Raw genomic sequence first — 27,838 nt, 5'->3', positions numbered from 1 at the left:
TTCTACCTTTTACATATTGGTAAGAAAGTATTTATGATCGACTCTTGGAATTCTAGGCAACATCCTAAATCTCATGATTGCTCTGAAATTGTCCATCTACCTTCTGGGAGAAGGTGCTACCCTGACAAAACATAGAGTGAAGCATCTTGACAGATAGAAGGCCAGTCCAGCAATTCCTAAATTTAGGCCAGTCCAGCAATTCCACTCCAAGATATTTACTCAGAAGAAATGAAAACACTAAGTCCATGGAAAGACTAGTACAAGAATGTTCACAAAAGCTTTATACACAATAATCAAAAAACTAGAAACTACCCACATGTCCATCAATTGCTGAATGTATAAATGAATTGTCATATATCTTGTACAATGAAATATTACTCAGGGATATAAAGGAAGAAACAACTGAATCAACAACATGGATAAATCTCAAAAGCATTATGCTGAGTGAAATAAGCCTCTGATGGACATTTGGGTTGATTCCAAGTCTTTGCTATTGTGAATAGTGCCGCAATAAACATACGTGTGCATGTGTCTTTATAGCAGCATGATGTATAATCCTTTGGGTATATACCCAGTAATGGGATGGCTGGGTCATATGGTACATCTAGTTCTAGATCCTTGAGGAATCGCCATACTGTTTTCCATAATGGTTGAACTAGTTTACGATCCCACCAACAGTGTAAAAGTGTTCCTATTTCTCCACATCCTCTCCAGCACCTGTTGTTTCCTGACTTTTTAATGATTGCCATTCTAACTGGTGTGAGATGGTATCTCATTGTGGTTTTGATTTGCATTTCTCTGATGGCCAGCGATGATGAGCATTTTTTCATGTGTCTGTTGGCTGTATGAATGTCTTCTTTTGAGAAATGTCTGTTCATATCCTTTGCCCACTTTTTGATGGGGTTGTTTTTTTTTTTCTTGTAAATTTGTTTGAGTTCTTTGTAGGTTCTGTGGCACATATACACCATGCAATACTATGCAGCCATAAAAAGGATGAGTTTGTGTCCTTTGTAGGGACACGGATGCAGCTGGAAACCATCATTCTTAGCAAACTATCACAAGAAAAGAAAACCAAACACCACATGTTCTCACTCATAGGTGGGAACTGAACAATGAGATCACTTGGACTTGGGAAGGGGAACATCACACACCGGGGCCTATCATGGGGAGGGGGGAGGGGGGAGGGATTGCACTGGGAGTTATACCTGATGTAAATGATGAGTTGATGGGTGCTGATGAGTTGATGGGTGCAGCACACCAACATGGCACAAGTATACATATGTAACAAACCTGCACGTTATGCACATGTACCCTAGAACTTAAAGTATAAATAAAAAAAAAAAGAAATAAGCCTGACAGAAAACAACTACAAATTATATTATTTCACTTACATATGAAATTAAAAAAAACAAAAACAACTATAGCTCTAGAAAGGAGATCACTGGCTGCCAGGGCAGGGTGGTAGAGTTGGAGATGGACTACAAAGGAACTTGAGGGAAACTTTGGGTGGTGGAAATATTATATATTATAATTGTGGTAGAAGTTACATTATACATTTTCCAAACTCACCAAATTGTACATTAGATTGGTTGATTTATTTTATATAAGTTATACCTCAATTCAGCCAATTAAAAAAAAATAAAAGAATGAGCCAGGCTGAGCTGACAAATAGGCCCAAGCTCTCCCAGCCAGAAGATGTTTATGGCCCTCGGGAAGCTGTCAGATATCTCAGCCCTCTGGCTCTCAAGAATTCCTCTGCCTAAATACTTCGGCCTCAGATTCTGAGACTCCCTAGCTGCTACAGACTAAGGATCCCAATAACTCACTCTCACCCTGCCACCCAGCTGCCTACAACCTCAGGCCAGCTCACCCAGCCTGCTCACCCAGACAGCAATAATATTATAATCCTAAACCCTTCAAGCCCTAGGCTAGCTATCTGATGATGACAAAACTTCATCCTGGAACTATTGACTGGGGAAAATACCTGAAAAGGATTACACTTTAAGGCATCTGACTATTTAGCGTCTGAAATATAGACTCTTGGCTCTTCAGTTGTTATGAGAGTCCTAAAGAGACAAGAGGCTGGGCTTCTCTGTTTGAAACCACAGTTTCTCTACAGCTGTCTGACTCCCTGTGATTCTACTGAGTTCTTGTTTTCCATCATCCCTGTGGCAAAAACCATGGTTGATGCCCAGGTCCCTGAAGCAGATGATTTTGAAAGAGGGAAAGGAGTCCGGAGCTTAAAATGAATCTTTACTGCAGTAAAGCCCTCAAGTCTGGGAGAAGTCCTGAGTCCTGAGTTTCCCAGTCCTTAGTCTGGGAGAAGTCATATGCAGAAGACTTGTTTCTCCATCACCAAACGCAATCACTCTTCACCCTTTCCTTCATCCCACTGATGCTGTCAAACAAAATACAAGTCTGAAATTTCTAAATAACATTTCTAAGTTCCATTTTTAGAATTTCAATAACTAATGTATGAGATTTGCACCAGAAACCTTATAAAAAGTGTTTATTGCACACTTGATGCCATACAAAGGGAACTTAGATTCAGTGAGCTGTGATGTGTCAAACACTCCATGTCTATGATGTGCCAAACACTCGACAAAGCTATTTGATGTGACTTACCTAATCTAGTCCTCACAATAATTCTGTTAATTACTTGCATACGATCCCATTATTTGCAGATAAATTCATAAACTCTGGAAACTGCATATAAACAGGTTTAAAGCTTGGTTTAATAATCACAAGATCCTGGATTTGAATTCCTTCTTAGCTGCCTACTAGCTATGTGGACCTTGGGTAACTGAGTTTCCTTCTAGGTTTGTTTTCTTACCTATAAAATGAAGAAATTTCATGATTTAGATCTGTGTCCCTGCCCAAATCTCAGGTAGAATTTTAATTTCGAATGTTGGAGGTGAGGCCTGGTGAGAGATGATTGGATTATATGGGCTGTTGCTCATGAATGATTTAGCACCATCCCCTTGGTGCTGTTCTTGTTTAGTAAGTTCTCATGAGATCTGGTTGTTTAAAAGCGTGTGGCATCTCCCCTCCCCTTTGCTCCTGCTCCTGCCATGTAAGACACCTCACTCCCCTCTTTGCCTTCTGCCATGACTGAAAGCTCCCTGAAGCCTTCCTAGAAGCAGATGCCGCCATGCTTCCTGTACAGCCTGCAGAACTGTGAGACAATTAAACCTCTTTTCTTATAAATTACCCAGTCTTAGGTATTTCTTTATAGCAATGTGAGAATGGACTAATACAGAAAATATATCCAAATTCACTAAGTTTTGAAAGGATTAAATAAGATAATTAACACAATAGGCACAATAAGTATTAACTATTGGTTTTATCTCAAATGCCAGGCTAGCTTCAAATGGAATAAATACAACACATATGGACAAATACCACTCTCAACTGTTCCAAGGTTGAACTTGCACACCACAAATACCATTCTGTACTGCAATTACTCCTGCCCTTCTTCAGTCAATGTGGTAAAACTTTTATTTTTTATTACTTAACCTTTAGATTCAGGGGGTATATGGACATATGGTGTGAGGCTAAGGTTTTGGCTTCAATTGAATCTGTCACCCAAAGAGTAACGTAGTACCCAAAAGGTAGTTTTTTTAAATTTTGCTTCCCTCTCTCCCTCCCCCATTTTGGAGCCCCCATTGCCTATTCTTCCGATCTGTTTTTTTTTTTTTTTGGTTTTGCTTTTTTTTTTTTTTGAGACAGAGTCTCGCTCTGTCTCCCAGGTTGGAGTGCAGTGGTGCCGGCTCACTGCATGCTCTGCCTCCCAGGTTCACACCATTCTCCTGCCTCAGCCTCCCGAGTAGCTGAGACTACAGGTGCCCACCACCATGCCTGGCTAATTTTTTATATTTTTATTAGAGATGGGGTTTCACCGTGTTAGCCCGGATTGTCTCGATCTCCTAACCTCATGATCCGCCCACCTCGGCCTCCCATAGTGCTGGGATTATAGGCATGAGCCACCGTGCCCAGCCTATTCTTCCAATCTTTATGTACATGTGTACCCAATGATTAGCTCCCACTTGTAAGTGAGAACATGCTTTTTGTTTTTGTTTCTTTGTTAATTCACTTGGGATAATGGCCTTCAGTTGTGCCCATCTTGCTGCAAAGGACATGATTTCATTCTTTTCTACGGCTGGGTAGTATTCCATGGTATATATAAGACCATATATATTTTTTTTATCCAGCCCACTATTGGTGGGCACCGAGGTTGATTCCCTGTCTTTGCTATTGTGAATAGTGCTGCAATAAACATGTGAGTGCAGGTATCATCTTAGTAGAATAATTTAATTTCCTTTGGTTACACACACAGTAGTGAGATGGCTGGGTCAAATGCTAATTATATTTTCAGTTATTTGAGAAATCTCCAAACTGCTTTCCACAGGGGTTGAAGTAATTTATAGTCCCTCCAACAACATATAAGTATTCCTTTTTCTCCACAACCTCACCAACATCTATTATTCTTTGACTTTTTAGTAATACCCATTCTGACTGGTATGAGATGGTAAATATGGTAAATTTTTGATGAGAAAAAATATATATAAAGCTTCTGCCTTCGATGAATGTATGAGGACCATCTAGGTGGTTTCATGTCCTCTCTTTCCCAAACTATCTCTAATAATTCAAACTAGAAGAGGAAACTGTATTCTTAGGCCAGTCTTCTCTTCCACTCACCTGCTCTGGATATTTGCTCCCAGTGATCTCTGCTACAGTGTTGAAGGAATCGGTATCTGGATAGGTCTTTGCCCCCATCTTTAGCTGAATGACAATTTTGATCCCACGAGAAGCCATTCTTGACATCATTTCTGCATCTTCGACCGTAATACAGGCTGTTGGAATCTTGGGCACGCCATCCTGGTATTCCTGAATACCTGTGTGAGGACTTGAGAGAAGAAGCCACCAGGTTACCTTGAAAGTGGAAACAGACCAAAAGACTTTTTTGAAAGCACCTGTATATTGATATTTGACTTCCACTTATCTTTGTTTGCATCTGGGAAACAGGAAAGGTGGGTAGTATTGATTTATCTGCTTTTGATGTGAATGTAATTTTTATTTTTTGTTAAGAATAAATTAGAAACTTCAATTTAATAATCATCATATGTAAATTATTTGATAATTTGGATGATCGTTCAAAGTTGCAAATTGCCACAAACTCTGAAGGACATTAACAGTGCCTTCATGATCAAAAGGTACACACATCTGTACAAGGAGACAAGGGAACTCTGAAGTTTGTCAAGGCTGCAGACCAGAAGATCCACATGTCTGGAATAAAACTGGCCCAGATACATGTAGCTCTGTGGTTACTGCCTGCCAGTGGGCCTACTCTCTTCCCACCCAAACACAGAGGTCTAAATATATAACTCCACACTGGTGGTAGAACAACATGCAGGAAAAGTGTAGAATGTCTGGGAATATATTTGTATTCTCATGAAGAAAAGTTGCAGAATAAATCCAGGCCCTTAATTTTACTGCCACAAGAGAAAAAAAAAAAACTGTTATACTTTTGGCACTAAAGGAGAAATACCATCCCAACTGGTCAGATTTTTTCCTGTTAATTTCTAGATGTTTCTTACATTCATAGAAACTTATAATTGAAGCCTATATTAATCTGTTGATTCCAACTCTGTATCTACTCATGAAGCTTATCAAAGTCATTTTCTAAAATTGCCCTTTCAAATGGTTCCTTTTTACCCCTGAGATATGGCTCCAAACCCTCCCAAGCCACAGAGCTCTCAGGACCAAACTGTCATAGCTTCCAAGTGCATGCCACAGTCTATTCCTATCTTCTATTAAAGCACAGGCTAAAAACTTCCCTTTTGAAAATTAGTTTTTTCTTTTCATATTTCTATATTTGTTTCAGCTTGTCTCATATTTACAGAACAGCTTTCCTCCTCCTTTCACTCACAACACATTTCTCTCCTACAGATGATAGCTTGGTGCTTATCTCCTATAGAAGCAGCTGCAGTCTCCACATGCACAAACACAATGATGCAGTCTTATCTCTAACTATATTCTTGGTGTGATTGTATTGTTGTAACCATATTTTAGGTGACTATTTACTTAGAGAAACTGCAATGTAGAATGGTTAAAAACAGAAGGTCTGGAGCAAGACTGCTTGGGTTCAAATCTGGGCTTATTGCTAATTGGCCCGGGGCAAGTTACCCACATCTTTGTTTCAGGGGCATCATCTATAAATGGAAGTGATAATAATACCATTTCATAGAGTTATTTTGCAGAAATAATTAATCTGTACAAGTAAATCACCCTCCAACACATTAATCAACCAATGCATTTTAAATATTTATTTTATTAACTTGCCTATTCAATTATCCCTGCAGAAACTGTCTAATCTCAAGTGATTAGTACCATCTGAGTATACCCTCTATGAACATTTCTAAAAAGTAGACTGCAGGCTGGGCGCGGTGGCCCATGCTTGTAGTCCCAGCACATTGGGAGGCTGAGACGGGCGGATCACGAGGTCAAGAGATTGCGACCATCCTGGTCAAAATGGTGAAACCCCGTCTCTACTAAAAATACAGAAAAATTATCTGGGTGTGGTGGCTGGCACCTGTAATCCCAGGAGATTACAGGGTTAGTGAGGAAGGAGAATCACTTGAACCGGGGAGGCAGAGGTTGCAGTGAGCCGAGATCGCACCACTGCACACCAGCCTGGGTGACAGAGCAAGGCTCCATCAGAAAGAAAGAAAGAAAGAAGACAGAAAGACGGAAAGAAGGAAGGAAGGAAGGAAGGAAGGACGGAAGGAAGGAAGGAAGGAAGGAAGGAAGGAAGGAAGGAAGGAAGGAAGGAAGGAAGGAAGGAAGGAAAGAAGGAAGGAAGGAAGGAAAGAAAGAAAGAGAGAAAGAAAAGAGTATACTGCAAATTTTATTATTCATCAAAAGGAGTACAAAGACTTATCTTCCAAACCCAGAACTTGGAATACAGAGACCCTGAGTCTAAATCCCTGGGATGCATATAATTCACTCCAAATTCTGGTTCAGGTTCTGGGGTCACATAACCTAGGTCAGACCCCAGCTCCAGCATTATTTGCAACTAAGATTACCTCTTTGTTTCTAAATTTTCTCATTTGTAAAGTGGAGAATAATGTTAGCATTGGCCTCATAATATTGCTATGAAAAATAAAAGGATAGTATACATAAAGGATTTAAGACAGTGTTTGGCACATAGTAATTACTTAGTAAACATTAGTTGTTATTACTTCTTCAGTGCTAATTTTTCCCACTGAGCTAGTGGAGTGATTAATGACCAAAAATTACCTTGCAACATGTAGGAAGACAATCTAAATATTTATTATTCATATTACCTTACGTGATGTCTGGGATTCAACAAACTCTCCTTGTTCTCAGACTGTTACTCAAGAGAAGGTCAGTATAACACTTCTTAACAGGCTCTTTTAAGTAATGTTTCTAGACAGATTTGTACTTATAGGTTACTGGTAAGATTTCTTCAAGTGGGGACAGTAAGCCGGGCATGCACCCATGGCTCAGCTGAGGAGATGGCACTGAAAGGCATCTTCTAATTTTAATTTAAGATATAAAAACCTTTGAATTTGTTTCTGAAACAAAGCATGTCTTCCAGTGGTGGAGCATCTATCATTGTTTCATAGAAGGGGGCAAAATGAAGACTCAGTTTTATTTAAAATCCTCTACTTTCACTGTAGTAAAATTATTCTAAAGGGATCAATCAGCATAAACACCACCTTCCTGTCTTCATTTACAAGCCCCTTATGCAGTTTATAAAAGCAAAGGGCAAGCTACCAAGGACGCCATAACAAATCTAAATAAGATTTAAAGATGAATAACAATCCTCTATAAACTCTTCCAAAAAACAGAAGAGGAGGGAACCCTTCTCAACTCATTCTACAAGGCCACCATTACTGTCATCAAAACCAGACAAAGATATCACAAGAAAACTACAGACCAAAAATCCCTTATAAATATAAATGCAAAATATCCTTAACAAAAATACCAGCAAACAGAACTAGCAACATATAAAAAGGATTATATATCATAAACAAATGGAGTTTATCCCAGGAATACAAAGTTGACTTAACATCCAAAAATCAATTGATGTAATATACTATGTTAATATAATAAAGGACAATGCCACACGATTATCTCAGTAAATGCTGAAAAAGTATTTCACAAAAATCTAGCACTCTTTTATGATAAAAATCACTAATCAAACTAATGAAAGAGTACTTCCTCAATCTGATAAAAAGCATCTACAAATATCCCACAGCTAACATCATATGTAATGGATAAAGACTGAATGCTTTTCCCCTGAGATCAGAAATAAGACAAGGATGTTTGTCTCCCCACTCCTATTAAACATTTTACTGGAGATTCTAATCAGGGGAATCAAGTAAGAAAAAAGAAATTAAAAAAATTCCATATTGGAAAAGAAGTAAAAACATATCTTTTCACAGATGACATGATCTTTTTTTGAGTAAGTTAATATTTTTAATAAAATCTTATTCTAACTAATTATTTAGTTTTGTATTAATGTATTTTTAATATCGAAGCCAAATTTCTAGAGTGACATGATCTTATATACAGAAAATCCTAAGGAACACACACACACACACACACACACACACAACTATTAGAACTAATTAAGAAGTTCATCAAGGTTATCAGATAAAAGACCAGTATACAAAAATCAACTGTACAGCAGCAATGAATAATGCAAAAGCAAAACAATAGCAAAGAGTAATCTGAAAATTAAATTAAGCAATCCATGTAATCATAATAAAAACAATAAAATAGTACAAATAAATTTATCCAACAAATGAGACCTGTACACTTAAAACTATAAAATATTGCTAAAATAAATTAAAGATCTAAATAAATGGAAAGATGTTCATTGTTTATAAAGTAGAATACTTAATATTGTTAACATGGCAATGCCCCCCAAGTTGATTTACAGATTTAATGCAATCCCTATCAAACTTCCAGCTGCTTTTTTTAAAAAAAGAAATTGACAAGCTGATTATAAAATTCATATGGAAAATCATTCAAAGTAACAAAAAACAAGTTAGAATAAAAAAAAAAAAACAAAGTTGGAGAACTCATACTTCCATATTTAAAAACTTACCATAAAACTATAGTAACCAAGATAGCATGGTACTGGTATAAGGATAGATATATAAACCAATAGAGTAGAATTGAGAGTACAGAAATAAACCCTTATAGGAATGGCCAAATCATTTTCAACAAAGATACCCAGACAGTTCAATAAGAATAGAAGAGTATTTTCAACAAATGGTTCTGGGCAAAGCAGACATCTACATGCAAAAGAATAAAGTTACATTCTTAAATCATGCCATATACAAAATAATTTCAAAATGAATCATAGCCTTATATGTAACAGCTAAAACTATAAAACTTCATGACTTTGGGAAAGGAAATTGTTCCTTAGAGACAACACCAAAATCACAAGCAACAAAATAAAAAACAGATAAACTGAGCCATCGAAATGTTAAACTGTTGTGCTTTAGAGGACACCATCAAAAAGTAAAAAAGGCAACCCATAGAATGGGAGAAAACTTTTACAAATCATATATCTGATAAGGCACTTGTATCTAAAATATATAAAGATTTTTTACAATTCAATAATTTTAAAATTCAATTATAAAAATGGGAAAATAATTTGAATAGACATTTCTCCAAAGAAGATATATAAATGGATTATAATTACATGAAAAGATGCTGAACATGACTAGCCATAAGGGAAATGCAAATCAAAACCTCAATGAGATGTCACTTTCCATCTAGCAGAATGGCTATTATCAAAAAGAAATAAAAACAAGCATTGGGGAGGATGTGGAGAAATCTGAATCCTTGTACATTGTATGTGAAATGGCAGAGTTACTCTGGAAAACAATTTGACAGTTCTTCAAAAAGTTAAACATGTACTTATCACATGGCCCAGCAATTCTACTCCTTGGTACATACTATAGAGAAATGAAAATACATGCCCACATGAAGAAACATTACACACAAATATTCATAGCAGCATTATTTTTAAGAGTCAAAAGGTAGAAACAACCTTAATATCTATCAAATGATAAATATGTAAACAAAATGCAGTATAGCCATATAATGAAATATTACTCAGCAATACAAAATGACATTCAGTACATGCTACAGGATGGATGAACCTTGAAAACATTATTCTAAGTGAAAGAAGCTAGTCACAAAAGACCATATATTACAAGATTCCATTTATATGAAATGCCCAGAACAGGCAGATCTAGACAGAGTGTAAATTCAATAACGTAAATTTCAGGTTTTAGATAGAAAGTAAATTTTAGGTTTCCTAGGACTGGTAGGGGAGAGTGGAATGTTAATAGGTATGAGGTTTCTTTTTGGGAATTTGAAATGTCCTAAAATTAGATAGTGATGGTGGTTGCACAACTCTGTGAATATACTAAAAACCATAGAGTTATGCAAGTTAAAGGAGTAAGTTTTATTGTGTCTGAATTATATCCCAAATAAAACTTCTATTATAAAAATCAAAATAAGAATGCTAAGTTTCCAATTTTTCTTTAAGGAGAGAATCCTAGTATCTATCTCATTAAAAAATTATACTTCCATGGATCTAGCTGACGATATATGTAAAAGCAAAGCCTGCTGGTGTTTGTGCTTGCAAGATAGTATACCCAAAATATAAAATGAACCTGAACAAATGTAAGTCTTAAATCAGTTTTTCAAATTTCATTAAATTTCTTGTGTATCTTATGAAAAGTGACATTATTTGAAGCCAGCAGAATATTTTCCCTTGATCTACATGAAATAAATGCAATGCTTAAATAAATAAGTTTGGAATTTCCTACCTGATTATCACATATCAATCAAACTCCCTTCATGTTAGGCAGTTCTGACTAGCTTCTTATAAAAGATACCAAGCCCTTTATGTTTCTGAGCATTTCAAAATTTGCAAAGCTCAAATCAATCCTTGAAAGTGAGTGTCAGCTTATAGGTTAAATATCCAACAAGAGGACACTTATGTATCTCAACGAAGAATATGTAAGTCTGTGCAGGGGCATGTAACACATTGACTAAAATAAAAATTATTCACAAATAGTTTAAAGCTTTGGAATATTTCCTAAAAAAAGGTCTAGAGGTGGGAATCGTAAAGATTGTGAGCTTTTGAAGTTATAATCTTTGGTTTCCATAGAGGTTTTTTTTAAGCTTCTAATTAAAAGAGCACTTATTTTTCTTATTAGAAAAGCTTATTTGATTTAAAAATCAACTTTAAAATAACTCTTGGAAAATGTTCAATTGACTTTATTAATTTTTTTTATATCTAGCACCTTAAGAGTAAATTTACCTAAGACTTTTAAACTGTCATTAACAACACAAAAGCAAAAGTTTCATTTACACCATAATTCACAAAGGGAGAGCACTAAAATATTCTCAACTCCCATGGGTTTAAAAAAAAGACAGAGAGAGAAGGAAAGGAAATCTGCTCAAGAGAAAGGAGATGGGACTAAATGTCCTTTCTAATTTTTATGATTCATTTGAGACGGCAGAAGAGAGGCAAGAAAAAGTCCAATTCTTGAATTCTATTCCATATTGATGACAGACTCCACATGAACAAAACTCAACAGACATGTTTATTATCTTATGTTCATCTGCAAATCTCACAAGAACACGATTACAGTGTCAGAAAAACGTAGCTTCTTCCAAAGTAGAGGAAAGCAGCCAATTCCACAAGAGTGCAAGAAAGAAAGAAGATGGTCAAAATGTTAAGGGGGATAAAATTGTTTGGTATTTAACATCCACACCATACATGAAGGACTTCCGGCTTTTTCTCTTAAACATAAAAACATAAAGAAGATTCAAAGATATAGGAGGTAAGTTCCTGTGAAATAAAGATACAAGAAAATTTAAAATAGCTAAAATTTTACACTTAATATTTTGTGAGCTAGAAGGTATTGAATAAATGTTAGCTTTTGTGTTTACTGTACATTCTGTAACCCATAATAAACATCACAAAATATGTGAGTTTCCTTGTTTCCTTTCTGATTTAATTCTACTGTATGTTACAATTTCTGCTTCCTTGCACATCCTGTTGGTTTTGTTTCTCTGGATAATCTTGACTAATGCAACCACCATTAGTAGAATTTTCTTCTATCTGCAGACAAATATATCCCAGTGTTTGCCATGACCAAAATGATAAATCAGTGTATTATATATTTCCAAATTATAAATATTAAGCCTTTTCTCTCACAGATATATAACTTCCTGCCAACTAAATCTGAATTAAAATTACTGTAAGAAGTTATTACACACCTAAATTACAATAAAATCTGGTACTGTGTAAGCTATGGGAAAATTATACATACAAGTTAAGCATCCCTAATCCAAAAATCCCAAATCCAAAATGCTCTGAAACTTTTTGAGCACCAACATGATGCCACAAATGGACAATTCCACATGACTTCTGTGGCCAGTGGCAGTAAAAATGCAGTTAAAATTTCGTCTCATGCACAGAAGTATTAAAATATTTCATAAAATTACATTTACGTTATGTGTATAAGGTGTATCTCAAACACAAGTTAACTGCATGTTTAAGACTTGGGTCCTATCCCTATGATATCTCATTATGTACATGTAAGTATTCCAAAATCTGAAAAAATTCAAAATCCAAAACATTTCTGTTCCCAAGTATTTTGGATAAGGGATGGTCAATCTGTACATCCAACGCTGGTGGCACTTAAATTAGTTTGATCTTTCTAGAGTGTGATCTCCCACAATGCAGCAAACCTATAAAAATTCTGATTTTGTCTTGGTTATTTTGCTTTGGAGAACAAACTCCTCGGCAATATCGTAAAAATAGAAAAAATAATTTGTACTAAGATGTTCTCTGCATCTGTATATGTATGTTGAATTCTGGAAGAAACCCAGGAGAGAAACTTCAGGAGAGGAAGTGGCAAAAGAGAAGACGTCTATGACATGTAAATGGGTCGAAAGCAGTGCATAGAAACGTAGATGAAATAATGTTAAGTTAAAAGAAAATAACTGAACACAGTACACACAGGATAGAGATTGAACATGAGTTTGCAATGATGTAAACTGAGTTCATATTCACTAGGTTCTTTGAGAAACTACAGTCACCCTCTTAAACTGTAATCAAGCAAACTGCAGCATTAACAATAAATAGACTTAAATTCTTAGAAACATGTGCCACAGCCTGCTTAAAAAAAAAAACAAACCTAGAAGCTAAGCCTGAAGCGATCACAGCAGCAATTTGAATCCTTGAAATTCTAGCTCCCAGGCATTTGAGCACCTGTGGCAAATTATTAGAAAGATATCTATTGAAATGTTCTTTCCTTACACCATCAGTTATATGAAATACTTGCAGCTGAATCTCTCCATAGTGCCAGCCCATCAGTGGTTCCATCTAGGCAGAATTACAAAGTTAATATTTTCTTGATGTCAATCGCATGTGTGTTCAAGGACTCTTCCAATACATCTGTTAATGTTTTAACTGTTTATTCACATTTGTGTACATCTTCTCTGCCTTTGAGGCAATAGACACATATTTTAGTCTTCTAATCTTTAGAAAAATTGTATGTGAGGTATTTGTCCCACACAATGATATAGAAGAGGACAGAATTAATTCTGAAGACTGCTGGCGCCAATAAGAAATCAGTACTTAGTGAATTCAGAGGAGGACAGTAATGTACACAAACAGCATCTGTGCATCATTATCAGTATAGCTGCTTAAATAACGTATTTCCATGAAATAAGAATGAATGACTTTTGGTATAAAATTTTCTTCCCCTTGGCCTTTTTTAAACCTTAGTTTGGTATCAGCATTTTTTTCTTCCTGTTAGACATCACAGAAAGGCCTTTATTCAAATATGTAGTGATCTCTGAACGCCACAGATTTAAGGAAGGGTGATATTTTTGTTCCATAGATGCCTAAAGCATACACCATTCTGTCAAAAATCACAAAATACCACAAAGAGATGTTAGGCTTTTTGACAGAACACTCCAAGTTAGCACTTACTGAGCATTTGCCCTGTGCCTGCCAGTGTGCTGTGTGCTTTTCACACATTAATTCATTTACCAGTTATTATATACCTGTGAAGGACTCTTACTGTCCCCATTGTACAGACGACAAAATTGAAACAGAGAGGCTCAGCCTATGGTCTCACAGCTAGAAGTTGTGTTATATTCTAGAATCTATAGAATCTATCTTATATTGCCCCTCATCCTTTTGGGATGATGACGATTACTGTTAGTAGCCCAAAAATGATTACTATCTAATGAATATTGATGATATATACAGAGATAAATAATTTCATACATGACCTTATTTAATCTGGATATCAATTCTGAGATAGGTGCCAATATACTCATTTCTGAAGTGAACTAACAAACACAGAGTCCATGAACGGGTCAAGTACTCTGGGCAAGAAATGAACTTTGTGATCAGGCTTTTATTCTTTCCAGGTTTAAGGGAAACTATTTAAGTAATGCAGTACCTTTTAATCTTTATATTCCTTCTGATAATCATACGAGAAAAAATAATATATATAAAGCACTGTACTATGCCTGATAGACATGTGGTTTATAAATGGTAGTTATGATCATCACCACCCATATTTTGCATGTTCTTCTACACCGAAGTATCACTCATCTTTGTATTTATTTTATACCCATTTACACACATTTACGTCTTCTGTATAGACATTATCTATTTTGCTTTTGTGTACCTAGTGTCTATAAGCTCAATTTCTGGACCAAAGTAGGTGCTCTGAAGATGTTTATTGAATTTTGCTAGTCTGTGGCTTCTAACACCAACTTTCTTTCATTATAGAATCATCTCTTTGATCTTTATTTGCAGTTTTTCTTCAGGCTAACTTTACCATTTAGTTATTATGTGTCAGAATAACATGGAAGTCTTACTAAAACAGATTGCTGGCCCAACCTCTAGAATTTCTGATTTAGTAGGTCCAGGGTGAGGCCAGAGAACTTTCATTTCTAACAAATTCCCACATGATGCTAATGCTGTAAGTCTAGAGTGCTGGAGACTTCAAGACTTCACCAGCAGAAAGACTTTATTCAAAGATAGGTCCTTGTCAATGAAAAAAGTGTGATCTCAACAGGCATCATGGTCATAGACTCGGTCACAAATACACCTAAGTACTTACCATGTGCAGGACACTAATGCAGATGCCGTGAAAGAATCAGTCCCTGCTATCAAGCAACTGACATTTATTTTGAACAATATTAGATCCATGCCCAGTGTGACTATGGAGTTATGGATTTAATGATTACACTAACGAATCTACTCAAACTCACATTTAAAAAGGAGTGTCTTTTTCTCTAAAACCATCATCACGATGGTAGGCTGTACAGTTATTGTGTCAATTGCCCATTGCTGTTAGCAGTTTTGGAATTTTTCCTCTGAAATTGCCTTCGGAGCATTTGGCAGCCTTCCAAATGGTCTAAATGAAGGCAAAAGTTGGTGTTTTAAAATTAGAATTAATTTTTGAAAACAGCCAAAATATGATTAAAAAAATGAATGAATGATTTGGGGTTCAAATCAAGATTTATTATAAAATAATGAGACTTATTTGTAACTTGTAGCTCATCAATTGGCCATAAAGACCATTTTAAAAGAGATTAGAAATGTTTACATCAATGGCACCTGCACTAGAATATGCGTTTAGACTTAGAAGTTATTTATATGATAATACTGATTAGATGTATACATTCTAGTATATTTGTTTCCAAATGCTCTAAAAATTATTTATTCCAACAGAATTTCAAAAAAAAAATTGCAGCAAACTAAAAAACCAGTAATAAGGAAATTGTAGTATAAATTACGGTGTTCAACTTCAGTGGAATATTTTGCAGTCATTAAAATGTTAATTATGCAGTGTAGGAAAAACATGAAAATTTTTGATTTATATAGAAAATGTCAAGTTGTATGTAAACTATGATAAGCAATATAAAGTTTTATACACAGGGAATAGAGGAAATATGGGATAATAAAAACAGGTTTGAATGGCAGAGGAAATGACAGGATTTTTTCCTTATGAATTTTCTCATTTTCATATAATTACAAAATTTATACTTTAAAAAAATCAGTCTTTTCTTTAAAATTTCTACTGACATTTTCCTAGGCAACAGAAAAGTATGAACAAGGCTAATCATAAACATTGTGAGAATGAAGGTATGAGTGTATATGTGTGTATATAATATGAGTTATTGAATACGTCTGAAGTCAGCTAAAGAAACACCCTGAAAACAGATGCATAGGGGCAAAGATTCCCCAGTTGTTTGAGAAAGTGTATACAATGACCTGCCACGTAATTTATAGATGTGAAGGTGAACATGAGTCTATAAGATGACCACAAGGTCTAAATCAGATTCCCAATCTAGATACAAATGATCGGTGTATCAGTTAAGACAGGCAAACTTATTCACTGATAACAAACAGCCCCTAAGATTTCACAAAGTTTCGTTTTCTTCTCACATTACCTATCCATCCCAGGCCAGCTGGGTGTTCACGTTGGCCTCAACCTCACTCTGGGATCCATGCTAATGGAGCAGCCACTCTCTGGAAAGCTGCCAGTCACTGTGGCAAAGAGGACAGCACTCAGAAAGGTCTCTCTCATCAGTAATTAAATGCTCTACTCACATCTCATTGGTTAGAAAAAGTCACATGTCCTCACCCAAACTCCAAGGGACTGGGACGTACAGCCCTGTTTTATGCAAGTGAAGAGTCAGAAATATCTAGAAACCAGTGCTAATGATTACCATAGTGAGCCAAGAGTGACTCAGTGAAGACAAAGGGTGGAAGGACATCAACATGAGACTGAAACTGGGCACCATAAAAACACACTAAAGACCAAATAAAGGAAGGGAAAGTCATATAACTCTGCAACCACTAAAAATATATTTTGAAGAATATTTAATGCCACAAGAAAGTGATTAAAACATGTTTCAAAATTGTGCATATACCATTACCTCAATTTTGTATTTATGCAAATTGATTAATTATATAGCAAAAAATGACTTAAAAAATAGGGGAAAAGGTAAAAGTGATTTTGTCTGAGTGGTGGGATCATGGATGAGTTCTATGTTCTTCTTAACTTTTCTACATTTTCCAAGTTTGCAAAAAGAGTAAATATTACATTTATAATAATAAAAATAACATCAAACTATATAACATTCTGAATTTTTTAAAAAAGCTGTAAGTTCAACTGCTTTTTTACTCTACCAACCTGACTATAAAGTGTCAGCTTAATATTGCTTTATTCGACCATTTTTATTCATTTCTTTCTCTCAGCACCTTTTCTAAATAGTCTTAAACTGATTAATAGTGATGAGTGAAGCAGACAGATCTTCAAAGGATTTGATTCTGTTGCTGAGCTTTGAAGAATTAGTGGGTGTTTCTTCCTTCATTTTGCAGTTTTAATTAATAATCTGGTTTAAGAAATTGAGAAATTAATTTTTTCTTTCAAAAAGAATACTTTTTAGGGAAAAAAGAAGAGCTAGGGAAGGTATAAGAAACATTGCCAAGAACTTAGCATTCACAAAAAAATGCCACAATACAGGCTGTATTCTTCTTACATGTCTTGGAGAAAATAGGTGATGATAGGAAATAAATGCCTTTAAGGCAGAAGGAGTCAGGGTTAGGGACTGTTGGGCAGCTCAAATGCAGTATTCAGTTGATGTAAAATACTTTCATCTGGTACTTTGAAGTAGGCAAATGTATTCTTTTTTAAACCACAAAGTCAAAGTATAAACAGGACACTGGAAAAATGGCATTTTATAAACATCTGGATAGTGTGTTCCTAAGGCCCAGGCCTAAGGATTCAGGAATCAGCTGGCAATAATTCCAAATCCATCACTGATTAAAACACTTTTCAGACATAAATCTCAAGTAGGTGCTGTAGTTTCAGATTGCACTGGAAAATTCTGTAAGATTTAATTCACTTCATAAACACTATGGTGACATATAGCTTTAAATTTAGAGTTTGAATTTTAAAAAGGAGGGTAAGTCAAATCATCCAAAAATAGATGAAGGTTAACACCAAAAACCTGTAATCAAAGGGAAACTATTAATTCTACACTTAGAGCTATAACTTAAATTTTGTGAGAAATTAACACCTATAAATATGTTAAAGCATACAAAAATGCTATGAAATATTTAATCAATTCTCCATAATAAGATAATTTCTGCTTTTAAATATAGCAAAATAGACATAATTTTAGAAACTATTTTTCCTAGTCGCCTTACAAGAATATTATATAATCTAAAGGGACTCATTTGCCAAGAAATTTCCCTAAACTACCTGGTATAATGTCTTAAAACCGCCAACAGATTTGCTGAGCTTGTCATGAACCTCTTGCTTTTACGAAAAATAAATCATTCAACAAACCTGTGATGAGGCATATTTACCAATTACCAGAATTTAAATGTTTGGTTACCAAGTTGACTGGCAACAAAAAGTTTCTAGCTCTGTAAAAGGACTGAAAAGGACTCACGGGTTAAATTAACTCATTCTGGCCACTTAATCATGCAATTAGAAATATTAAGCCAATTCAAAAAACATCTATTGGGTACTTAGCTGAGCCAGCTTCTGTGGCAGGCAATGGAGGTAGGCTCCATCCGTGACCAAAACAAATGAAATTCCTGCCTCTAAGGAAAACAATTTCATCTTTCCAAAAGCTTGTTGAGATTATATGCCAGACTAACCTATATGCCACCCTCAGGCTCTCCACCTTACTCCCTAAGACAGGCATGGTTTATCTATTTATCTATATATGTCTAGCATTTAGCATACACCCTAGTACAGAGGCACTTAATAAATATTTCATGAATAAATGAGTGAATGGAGTGAAAAAGTTATACATTATTATTTTCATTATTATTCCTGTTAATGGGGGATAATGAATTTAGCATCGACAACTTGAGTTTAGAAACAATTTAACCTCTCCTTCTCATCTGTGCTGTCCCTAACTGTTCTCAAACCCCATGGGTCTATTTTAAATCAATATCATCTGAATTTCTAACTAAGTCTGTCAAAGAACCAGTCACACAGCAATTCCAAAGAAAGCTCAGCTTAAGAGGCAAGGCCGTGTTGCAACCCCTCCAAAGTCAGATAAACTGAAGTTGAGTGGAATAGGAATTCAATAAATAGCCACCCTCCACAGGGTAGCATATCGACCATACACACCAGGAGGGTCCCACTGGGCATAAGGCATGAGATACCTGGGCTCAGCGCTAAGTCAGACAGGTGTGCAGAACCTCCTTCTCTGTTATTCTTCCCCAAGACAGAGACAGCCCACTGTGGTGGTTTAATCTCAATACCCACCTCTCTACTCCAGACAGACTCACAGGCTCTCACTGAGTGAGAGAACTAGTTCAAGTGTTCAAACTCAGCTGTTGTTCGGGGAGCTGTTGATTCTAAGTTAAATCCTGGAGAGGCAGAGTTACCATATGATCCAGAGAAACTAACAATCAAATCCAGCTTTCACACCAATGGTATGACCCCTCACTACTCCCTGGCCATGTTCCAATTTTTATTATTTTATTATTATTATTGTTATAAATATCAGTAATAACACCTAACATTTTGTCACTTAGAATTGACTAAGCCTGTTCTCATAAATTTTACCTACTTTACACAATAATCTCATAAAGTAGAAAGTGTTACTTAGTTTAACTGTGGAGACACTCTGGCTCAAATTTAAGTAATTTGCCCAATATTACACAACTAGGAATGAAAGGAACTGGAATTTAAATCAATACCTACAATAAATGTTTTCTGGGAGAGACATACTCTCACCCCTCTCCTCATGCTGTGCCCCATCCCCATCCTATTCCTCCAATTAGCTATTGGTGCTTATTTCCCTATGTTTGAAAATACAGAGGACAAGTAGATTTAGGAAGCATTTTTAAATATTACTGAAATAAAGATATTTATTCAAAACTCATTTAACAAACATTTATTGAGGCACTCTTTTAGTTTTGGAAAATATGGCAGTGAATAGGATATTTTCTTACCATGGTTTGTGACCCTTTTGGGTTTCCTATAATCTTGCACTCTGCATTGTTTTATCTTTGAAATATATACTGTATACAGAATATTTTCCGTATACAGTATATATTGTGCATACTGCTTCTTGGGCCAATTGGCTCTTTGAGGTTCCTGTACCCTTTAAGAACACAAACATGTCCCTTTAGACTTCTGATGAGCCCACATAAATCACCATCTCTGAAGTTTCTGTGGTCTGCAGCCTCCTTCTCTCCTGTTGGGGTGAAGGAAAAGCCTTGGGTGGGGCCATGCATAAAGTCTCAAAGAACTTATAGGAAATCAGAGAACTCCAGATGGCAATATCTTCCATCATCTCCAACTGAGAGAATGTGGCCAAATCTGGAGAGTGGGGACTGGAACAGCTAAATATACTAGTTGCCTAGGTCAGTTTGACAGGGTGAGGCACTGCAGGCCTCCAGTTCCAGAATAAGCTGGTTAGGAAGTGAGAGAGGAATAGTGTCCACCTCCCCTAAACCTTCCTTTTGGCACAAAACACCCTCTCTCTCAATTCTCAATATCATTCTTCCTCAAGCTATTTCCATAAATGTCTGGTGTATGTCCAGACAAAAGTAATACTGGCTATTACAAGTGATAGCAGTTACTATGTAGCCGATAATCATAAAGACCAATAATAATTATACATACCATTAAAATATGTCAGATCTAATTTGTTAGTAATTGTATTTGATGCCAACATCAAAACCATTCATGAAGTCTCAGACTTCATAGTCTGTCACCTATGCAGTATGATCATCTGCTCACAACTTTAAAAGCCATTAAGTGACTTTCCAATCAAGACCATCCATTCTCCATAAAACTCCTGGGCAATGCTGTCACTGAGACACTTTGGCGTGTAGCTACTCACTTGAGAAGAGCCTAGCAAAGCTGTTAGCACACCAACATGGCACATGTACACATATGTAACAAACCTGTACGTTGTGCACATGTACCCTAGAACTTAAAGTATAACAAAAAAGAAAAAAGGAAAAAAAGAGGAAAACAATGCTGGAATCAAAGCATTTCCTGAAACACTAAATAAAATAGTACTGTATTCATTAATGCAGCAAAAGCATATAATCAGTACGTTCTTGACTACGAGAAACCTAGGAATCCTTTTCCTCTCCTACATGCCATATGCAAAAGAAATAAGCTCATTAATTCAGCCTCAACTCTTCTTCCCTTTTCCCTCACCTTCACCACACTTCTCCTGCCCAATTTCACTATCTCTATTGCCTCCTCCACCTGCATAAGCAGATACTTAGTCCAGGGTCAGCCTTCAGGATTTTGCACTCTTTTTATACTTTTATTCCTTGAAAATTTCTTCCCCTGTCATACATTCAACTATCGGAGCTATTTAAAGTCCTGCTTCCCACTCCAAGTCTAAACCTCCAACTCTGGCCACTCTTCTAAGCTCCTGACATTTGTTTCCAATTACCTGACATTTCCACCTGGATTGAATCCCAAACCAAAACCATCATCCTTCCCTTCCCCTGCTCCAAACACATTTCCTTGTGTTCCTATAATGGCTACTGGCTTGAAATCCTAGAAACGAAGTTCCTATTCATTTTTTTTCCTCCATATCTGAATTGGTTAGAATCAGACTGTAAGATCAACTGCATGTAACAGAATCTCAAAATCTCAGAGGCTTCAACAAGGTAGTTTATTCTTTTCTCATGTAGAAGGCTAGTGAAATTTAGTCAAGGGATGGTGTGACAGAATTCTGTTCCATAAAGTTCTTTGGGACTCAGTCTCCTGCCAGCTCATCCTTCCAATATTGCTAGGGTCCAAATTAGCAGCTGGACCTAGACCAAGATGGCAGGTAATCTAAGAAGCAGGATGGAGGAAGTATCTGATAAAGAAGAAAGAGGTAAAACGTGGGTCAGCCATCTTTTAGGCATGCTACTGCATGATACTTCTGGCCAGAACATCATCACACAGGCACACTTAGCCACAAGCAAAACAGATAAATAGGGTCTTCATTTTAGATAGCCATGTTTCCAGCTAAAAATCAGGGTTTTTATAACTGTAAGAGAGTAAAGAACAGATATGTATGTGTCTGACACCATGGTTCATATCTAATTGTTCTAATCCTTTATGTCGTAGCTCTACAATATATCTAGAATCAGCACTGCAATTCTAAGCCCTAATCACATCATTCTCTAGTCAAAAATCTTCAATGGCTTTCCAATGCTTATCAAAGTAAATCCATATTCCTAAACTAGCTCCTTAAGATCACCCAAAATTTGATCACAAATTATTTTTTTGATTTTATCTAACACATTGTCCAAAATTGAGACAGCCTAACTACTTGCCATAATAATTACTACCACTTATTGAGCATGAGAAGGTTTACATAGATTATAACCAGTCTTTCTCTCCTCTCTCTCTCTCTCTCTCAGACAAACGTGCGCGCACACACACACAAATGCAAAAATCAATATTATTGTCCCCAAATTAAAGATGAGTAATCTGAGATTTAGAAAGGTTAAGCAACCAGGCATGGTCCCATATATATAACTGGAAGGGCTGGGATTTAAAGGCATAGTTGTGTGGTCTCAAAATACATTGCTTCTCTGCATCCTCCACCCCATCGCCTGTAATACACACTGCTAGTCATCAAACAAGCTGTCCTCCTTCATGGCTTTGCTTATGCCACTGCCTCACCCATGACACCCGTATCCTTCATCCCTGTTGAGATCCCATCACTTGTTGACATTCAAACCATTTTCCATGGCCAGTTAGCATACTTCATGAAAGTTTCTCTGAGTTGTTTGTGCTTTCTCCCTCTACCTGTATCCACAACAACCAAAAGTGCTTTTCTTCCTGAGTGCCCACATATTTTTTTGTATTTCCTTCAAAGTCCTAATCATACTCTATCTTATGTCGGGGTTGGCACTATCCCAGCCTGGCCTCTCTCTGGGCTTCTCATTCTCAGAGTGCTGGCCCTTTGTGTTTGTCATGTATATGACCCCTGTGGGTAGCAATAAGTACCAGATAATCAGAGTAATTATCTAATTTTTGTTTAATAAATAAATATGGATTTAAACATGCCATGTTTGTTTAACAATAGGCACATCTGTTTTAGATGTATCTCCACAGACGGTTGAGTATGTTCTCTGCAATAACTTCTGATGCCAGAATTAGCAAAGGGAAGTGAGAATGTGAAGAATTTGTCACAACCCAGTGACATCCTCGTCATGTACTTACACATCTTCAGGGTCAGAATGTACTAATTGGGAAATAGAAGATCTTGTAAGCTTAGTGACCTAAACAACCTTCCTCAATCCTTATTGCTTTTCTCCATTCCATTTAGATTTTGTCCTCTCAGCTCTGACCCCACTCCATTAACTTCTTGCCCTTTTCACTGTTCTTCCCAATTTTCTGCTTAGTCTTAGTCATAAAATTCTAAATTACTGGTAAAAAGCAAAACCCTTTCTTAGACAACTGGGCATATAATTTTGCTCCAAACTAGAGTTTCTTGGTTTGGTTTCTATTTTTTATATTCTAAAATGCTCATGCTGGCTTAGAAGTACAATCTAGACAATTTATATGATGTGATACCAAAAAAGATATCACAGTCTTATTCATTTTTCTATCACTAGTGCAAAGCCCAGTGTCAAATGCATAAGAGAGATTTAACAACTGCTTAAAGAAGAGTGAATAAATGAATGAATCCAGAAGAAAGATTGCTTTATTTCTGACCCTTCCTCCATTATATTTCAAAGAGTTAAAATGTCCGTAAAAAAATCAAAATACATTTTAAAATTCAAAATAAACCAGCATTTATTACCAAGACACTCACACTGAAAATCCATTTACTAATTTTGAAAATAGGTACTACAGTTTCTTGCTTCAGTACAACAGGCAGTATATTAATGCTGCTTAAAGGTAAGCCATTGAGAAGGAAAAAAGGAATAAGGAATTTTTGTTTAGAATTTTAGGTTAAGTGTCCAGAGGCTAAGACTTATCCTGCTTCCTCCCTATTGAGCCAGGAGCTTAACTCCACCCTGAAGTGAAAGGAGAACCAAGGCAACTATTCCAGCATAACCACCCTATGAACTGGAAGAGCTCCTGTTGGCTGAACACATTGGCACACCCCATGTTCACCAGCTCCCATCTTTCCCTCTGCTCAATACCAATCAATGCCTACTTAGAAAAAGCTACTTTCCCACTCCTCATGGTCTGCCAAGGAAAGAAACTGTTACTGGACCAAGGAGCTTCAGAGAATTGGAAAAGGTATTCAAACACACTGAGTAAACCATTCAAAGGACTGATTTTTATAAGCACATGGGAAAATTGCCAATATAAATAAAAAGCGAACGTCACAGCTTTGAAGTCATGGCCATAGCAAGAATAGCTAAGCTTTTCAACTGAGAAACTGCCTGTATTGACAATAAGCTACTATTAGTGATTTGGTTTTTTCTACTGAATATCTCCTCAGTATCTACATTACTCACTTGGTGTCTTAGAAAATGTGTTAAACTCTTGTAATCCATGGCATGATCACTGCACACATTGTAAAGGTACTAAATGTACCCACAGGAGAGCACTGAGGTAAGAGTGGCAAGGACAACATGGCAGGTAAGCTTTCAGCATGCTCAGAGTCACTAAAAGAGTTAATAGAACTCTCAACATTCCTAGTAGAACTGTTTGGTACTAGGGCCAACCTATAAGGTCAGAGATAGACCTAGTTTATTTAATGAGAAGCCTCAGTCCCTGAGATTTAAATTTAAGTCTTCTTGGAGAATAATTTGGCAATCTCTGTTAAAATTAAAAATCCATATTTTAAATCCAGAAATTCCAGATATTAGTAATTGCTATAAATAAGTACACAAAATGTATGTACTTCATTTTAAATTATAAGACTGTAACAGTGACAAATAAAAATCAGCATGTCTATCAACAGGGAAATGGCCAAATATACCACAGACATCATGCAATGAAAGAATCTGAAGGAGTTAAAAGCAATGAGGGCGAAGTTCTACTTCTAAGTATAATGTAGTTGTTCATGGCAGGCCAACATGCCCACTAAAAACAACTAGAAAAGTTAAATAAATTACAAAAATCACATATTTAAGGACATTAGAAAGTTAATGAAGCCAAAAGTTCTAACAACAGTAAAATTCCAGAAAGGAAAGATTTTAGAGGTGATCTGAGGACATGCAGCCAACTTCAGGGACATTTGCCACCCTGAGCTGGCTCATTCTAGAGAATGGAATCTAGGGTAGGTTCAGGCAGAGGGAAGCTGCTGGGACAAAGAAACCAGCAGACCCTCTGGAAACCACGTAGAGCTTCGATAGTAAAATTGAAGATTTGAGGAGCCTTGAACACAGAGGCGGTCTCCCTGTCAAGTTATTTGTCATGTTCAGAAGCTGCATGGGGCAGAAGACTAAAGAGCTAAGCCCAAATCTCTCAAAAGCAGACCAGATATTCTGCAGTCTCTTAGTGCTGAGGAGACAAAGAATTACAATCAAAAGCCCTGGAGGGCCATGCTTATGAAATAGGGAGAACAAAAAATAATTTAACAAAATTGCAACCTGTTCTCATGCAACTTAGTCAGTCATTGGATTAAGGCAATCAGTCTTTCAACCTGATCTGCCTAGTAGAGGAAAGGTAAACGTATGGAGCATCAACAGCTTTTTAAAACAATGCCTGGCATTCGAACAAAAAATATTAGGCATACAAAGAGTTAGAAATACATGAATGACAGTCAAGAGAATAAAAACAATGAAGTAGTGCTATATGCACTGATCATTTGGCAGCTGAGTTGTTAGAAAAAAGCACAAAACTACACACAAACACACATACACACGCATATACATATGTCAGTGCATGGGAACAAAGTCTGGAAGAATATAGATCAAACTCACCTTGTTTGTTATATCTAAGAATACTGACCTCAATAGGGTGGTGGGAGTAGTCAAGTAAAACGTTAATCTATATTATTCAAATCTTTGTATTTTTTAAAGCAATGAATTATCAAAACTACCTAAACAGTTCAGTCACCTCAGGAGTGGGGAAATACACATAGCTTTCTGCATCACAGGAAAAGATTGTAACATGTGGGAAATTAGTGAGCCAGCAACCCATCTGCCTTGAAAGGGCAAGAGAGAGACTGGTGGGTGGGGAGCAAATGGGAGACCTCTGCTCATTAACTACCCCAGCAGTGGTGATTCTGGTTATGCCCATTTTGCTAATATAATTTTGCATTAGTAATTTTCAGTTGGGTAGGGCAAACAAAGAACTAACGTGTAGGATATCAGACGCTGCTGTGCAAGGAACACAGAAGTTAAGCAAGGAATTAGAAACAGAAGGTAAACTCAAAGTAGGTAGAAGATTATCTGATAAAAGCAAACACAGATGCACATACCAGTCTTCATGAGGCCTGCCACAAGATAGAGAAAATGAATAATCCAAAAGAAACACTCAAAGTGAGGAGCTGGGGGACAGTGTGCAGAAGGTTCTCTAGTAAGGCCTGGATTCCCCCCAAGAAGTATTAATATCGCTTTCTCCTGTGTACCTACCAGACTTCACATTTCCCTTAGTACACTCTCCCTTAAGACACAGTCTTCATAAACACATCTTCTCCACACTCATTTAATACTGAGTCCCCAGAAGCCAGACACCACACTGGGGGTACCTCAATATCCTGCCTCACTCTTAGGAGGGTGGCCATACATGGTAGGTACTCCAAACTTGTTTATGATTTAAGCCAAATCTTAAATCACCAAAGAGATCTCTCATCATGGTGTTTATCAGCAAGAAAACAATCAGACATTGACTTTGCAGGGCCCCATTCACTGGGACACTCAGTTTTGAATTATGAATTGAATACTGCCTGCTTAGCATGATGCTAAACTCAGTTTTTGACAGCATAAGAATTATCACGACTTGTCTCTTCCCAGTCTGCTTTCTGATCAATCTTGCTTTCCCATACCTCCTAAATGGGTCAGCAGTTTTGAGTTATGAGGAACACAGGGACAAGAAAAGTAACAAGAAAACAAACCTTTAGGAACAGTTCCCAGTGGAGGACCAGTATACAGGAAGCATGTAATAAATATTTATTGACTACCTGACAACTAAAATGTCTTGTCTGGATGCAATGTGTATAGCAGCTGTAAAAGAATGACTAAAAGCTGCTGCACTATTCAAGCATTCCACACTTACTCCAGTTAGGGAAGATTTTTCATTTTTCATTTTGATAGCTGACCAACAACCCTGTGAAATTTTCCTCTGATCGTTTATCCTTATCTGAGGATAAGACTGCTTAAGGGCAAACAAAGCTCTTTTGAAAATCTTCTGTTCAAAGCAGAAGCCGTGGGAGAAATGACTTCATAAGAGGAGATCTCACTGTGTTCCTTAAGTAGAGGAGGAGGTGGTTTGTTTGTTTGTTTGTTTGTTTATTAATAAACATGCAGATGCTCCTCAGATCCCTCTGGGCTCTACTTTCTGGCACTCCATGCTTATTGGCCTTAGTTTATTCACCTTACAGATTCATTTCTTCCCTAGCGACCTTGAGGCACTATCTGCTGCTACATTTGCAGCAAGGCTGGTTGTGGCTGTGCAAATCCATAGGTGGCTACCCATGCCTATTAGCAATCAGAGTCAGGCAGGCAGTTAAATTATAGGCCGGCCCAGGTAAGACTCATGGGTCTAGGCATTGTTGACCTACACAACAAAGGAGAGACTTGGACAATTTCCCTAGCAGATCACATCACATAGAT

The 27,838-nt window shown here is 36.6% G+C and overlaps 1 protein-coding gene across 2 annotated transcripts in view; it reads right to left on the bottom strand.

Moving 5' to 3' along the window:
- CPQ (carboxypeptidase Q) overlaps positions 1–27,838 on the bottom strand; it is a 509,668-nt gene that overhangs the window by 264,022 nt on the left and 217,808 nt on the right. For both annotated transcript variants that reach the window (XM_073018231.1, XM_008001157.3), the window contains one exon: positions 4,699–4,906. In XM_073018231.1, the coding sequence (XP_072874332.1) occupies positions 4,699–4,906 (208 nt within the window). The remainder of the gene's footprint in view (positions 1–4,698; positions 4,907–27,838) is intronic.

This window comes from Chlorocebus sabaeus, chromosome 8 (genome assembly GCF_047675955.1).
Source record: "Chlorocebus sabaeus isolate Y175 chromosome 8, mChlSab1.0.hap1, whole genome shotgun sequence".
NCBI classification, from domain to species: Eukaryota; Metazoa; Chordata; class Mammalia; order Primates; family Cercopithecidae; genus Chlorocebus; species Chlorocebus sabaeus.
The sequence above is the reverse complement of the archived record's forward strand: the minus strand, read 5'-3'. Positions and strand labels throughout refer to the sequence as shown.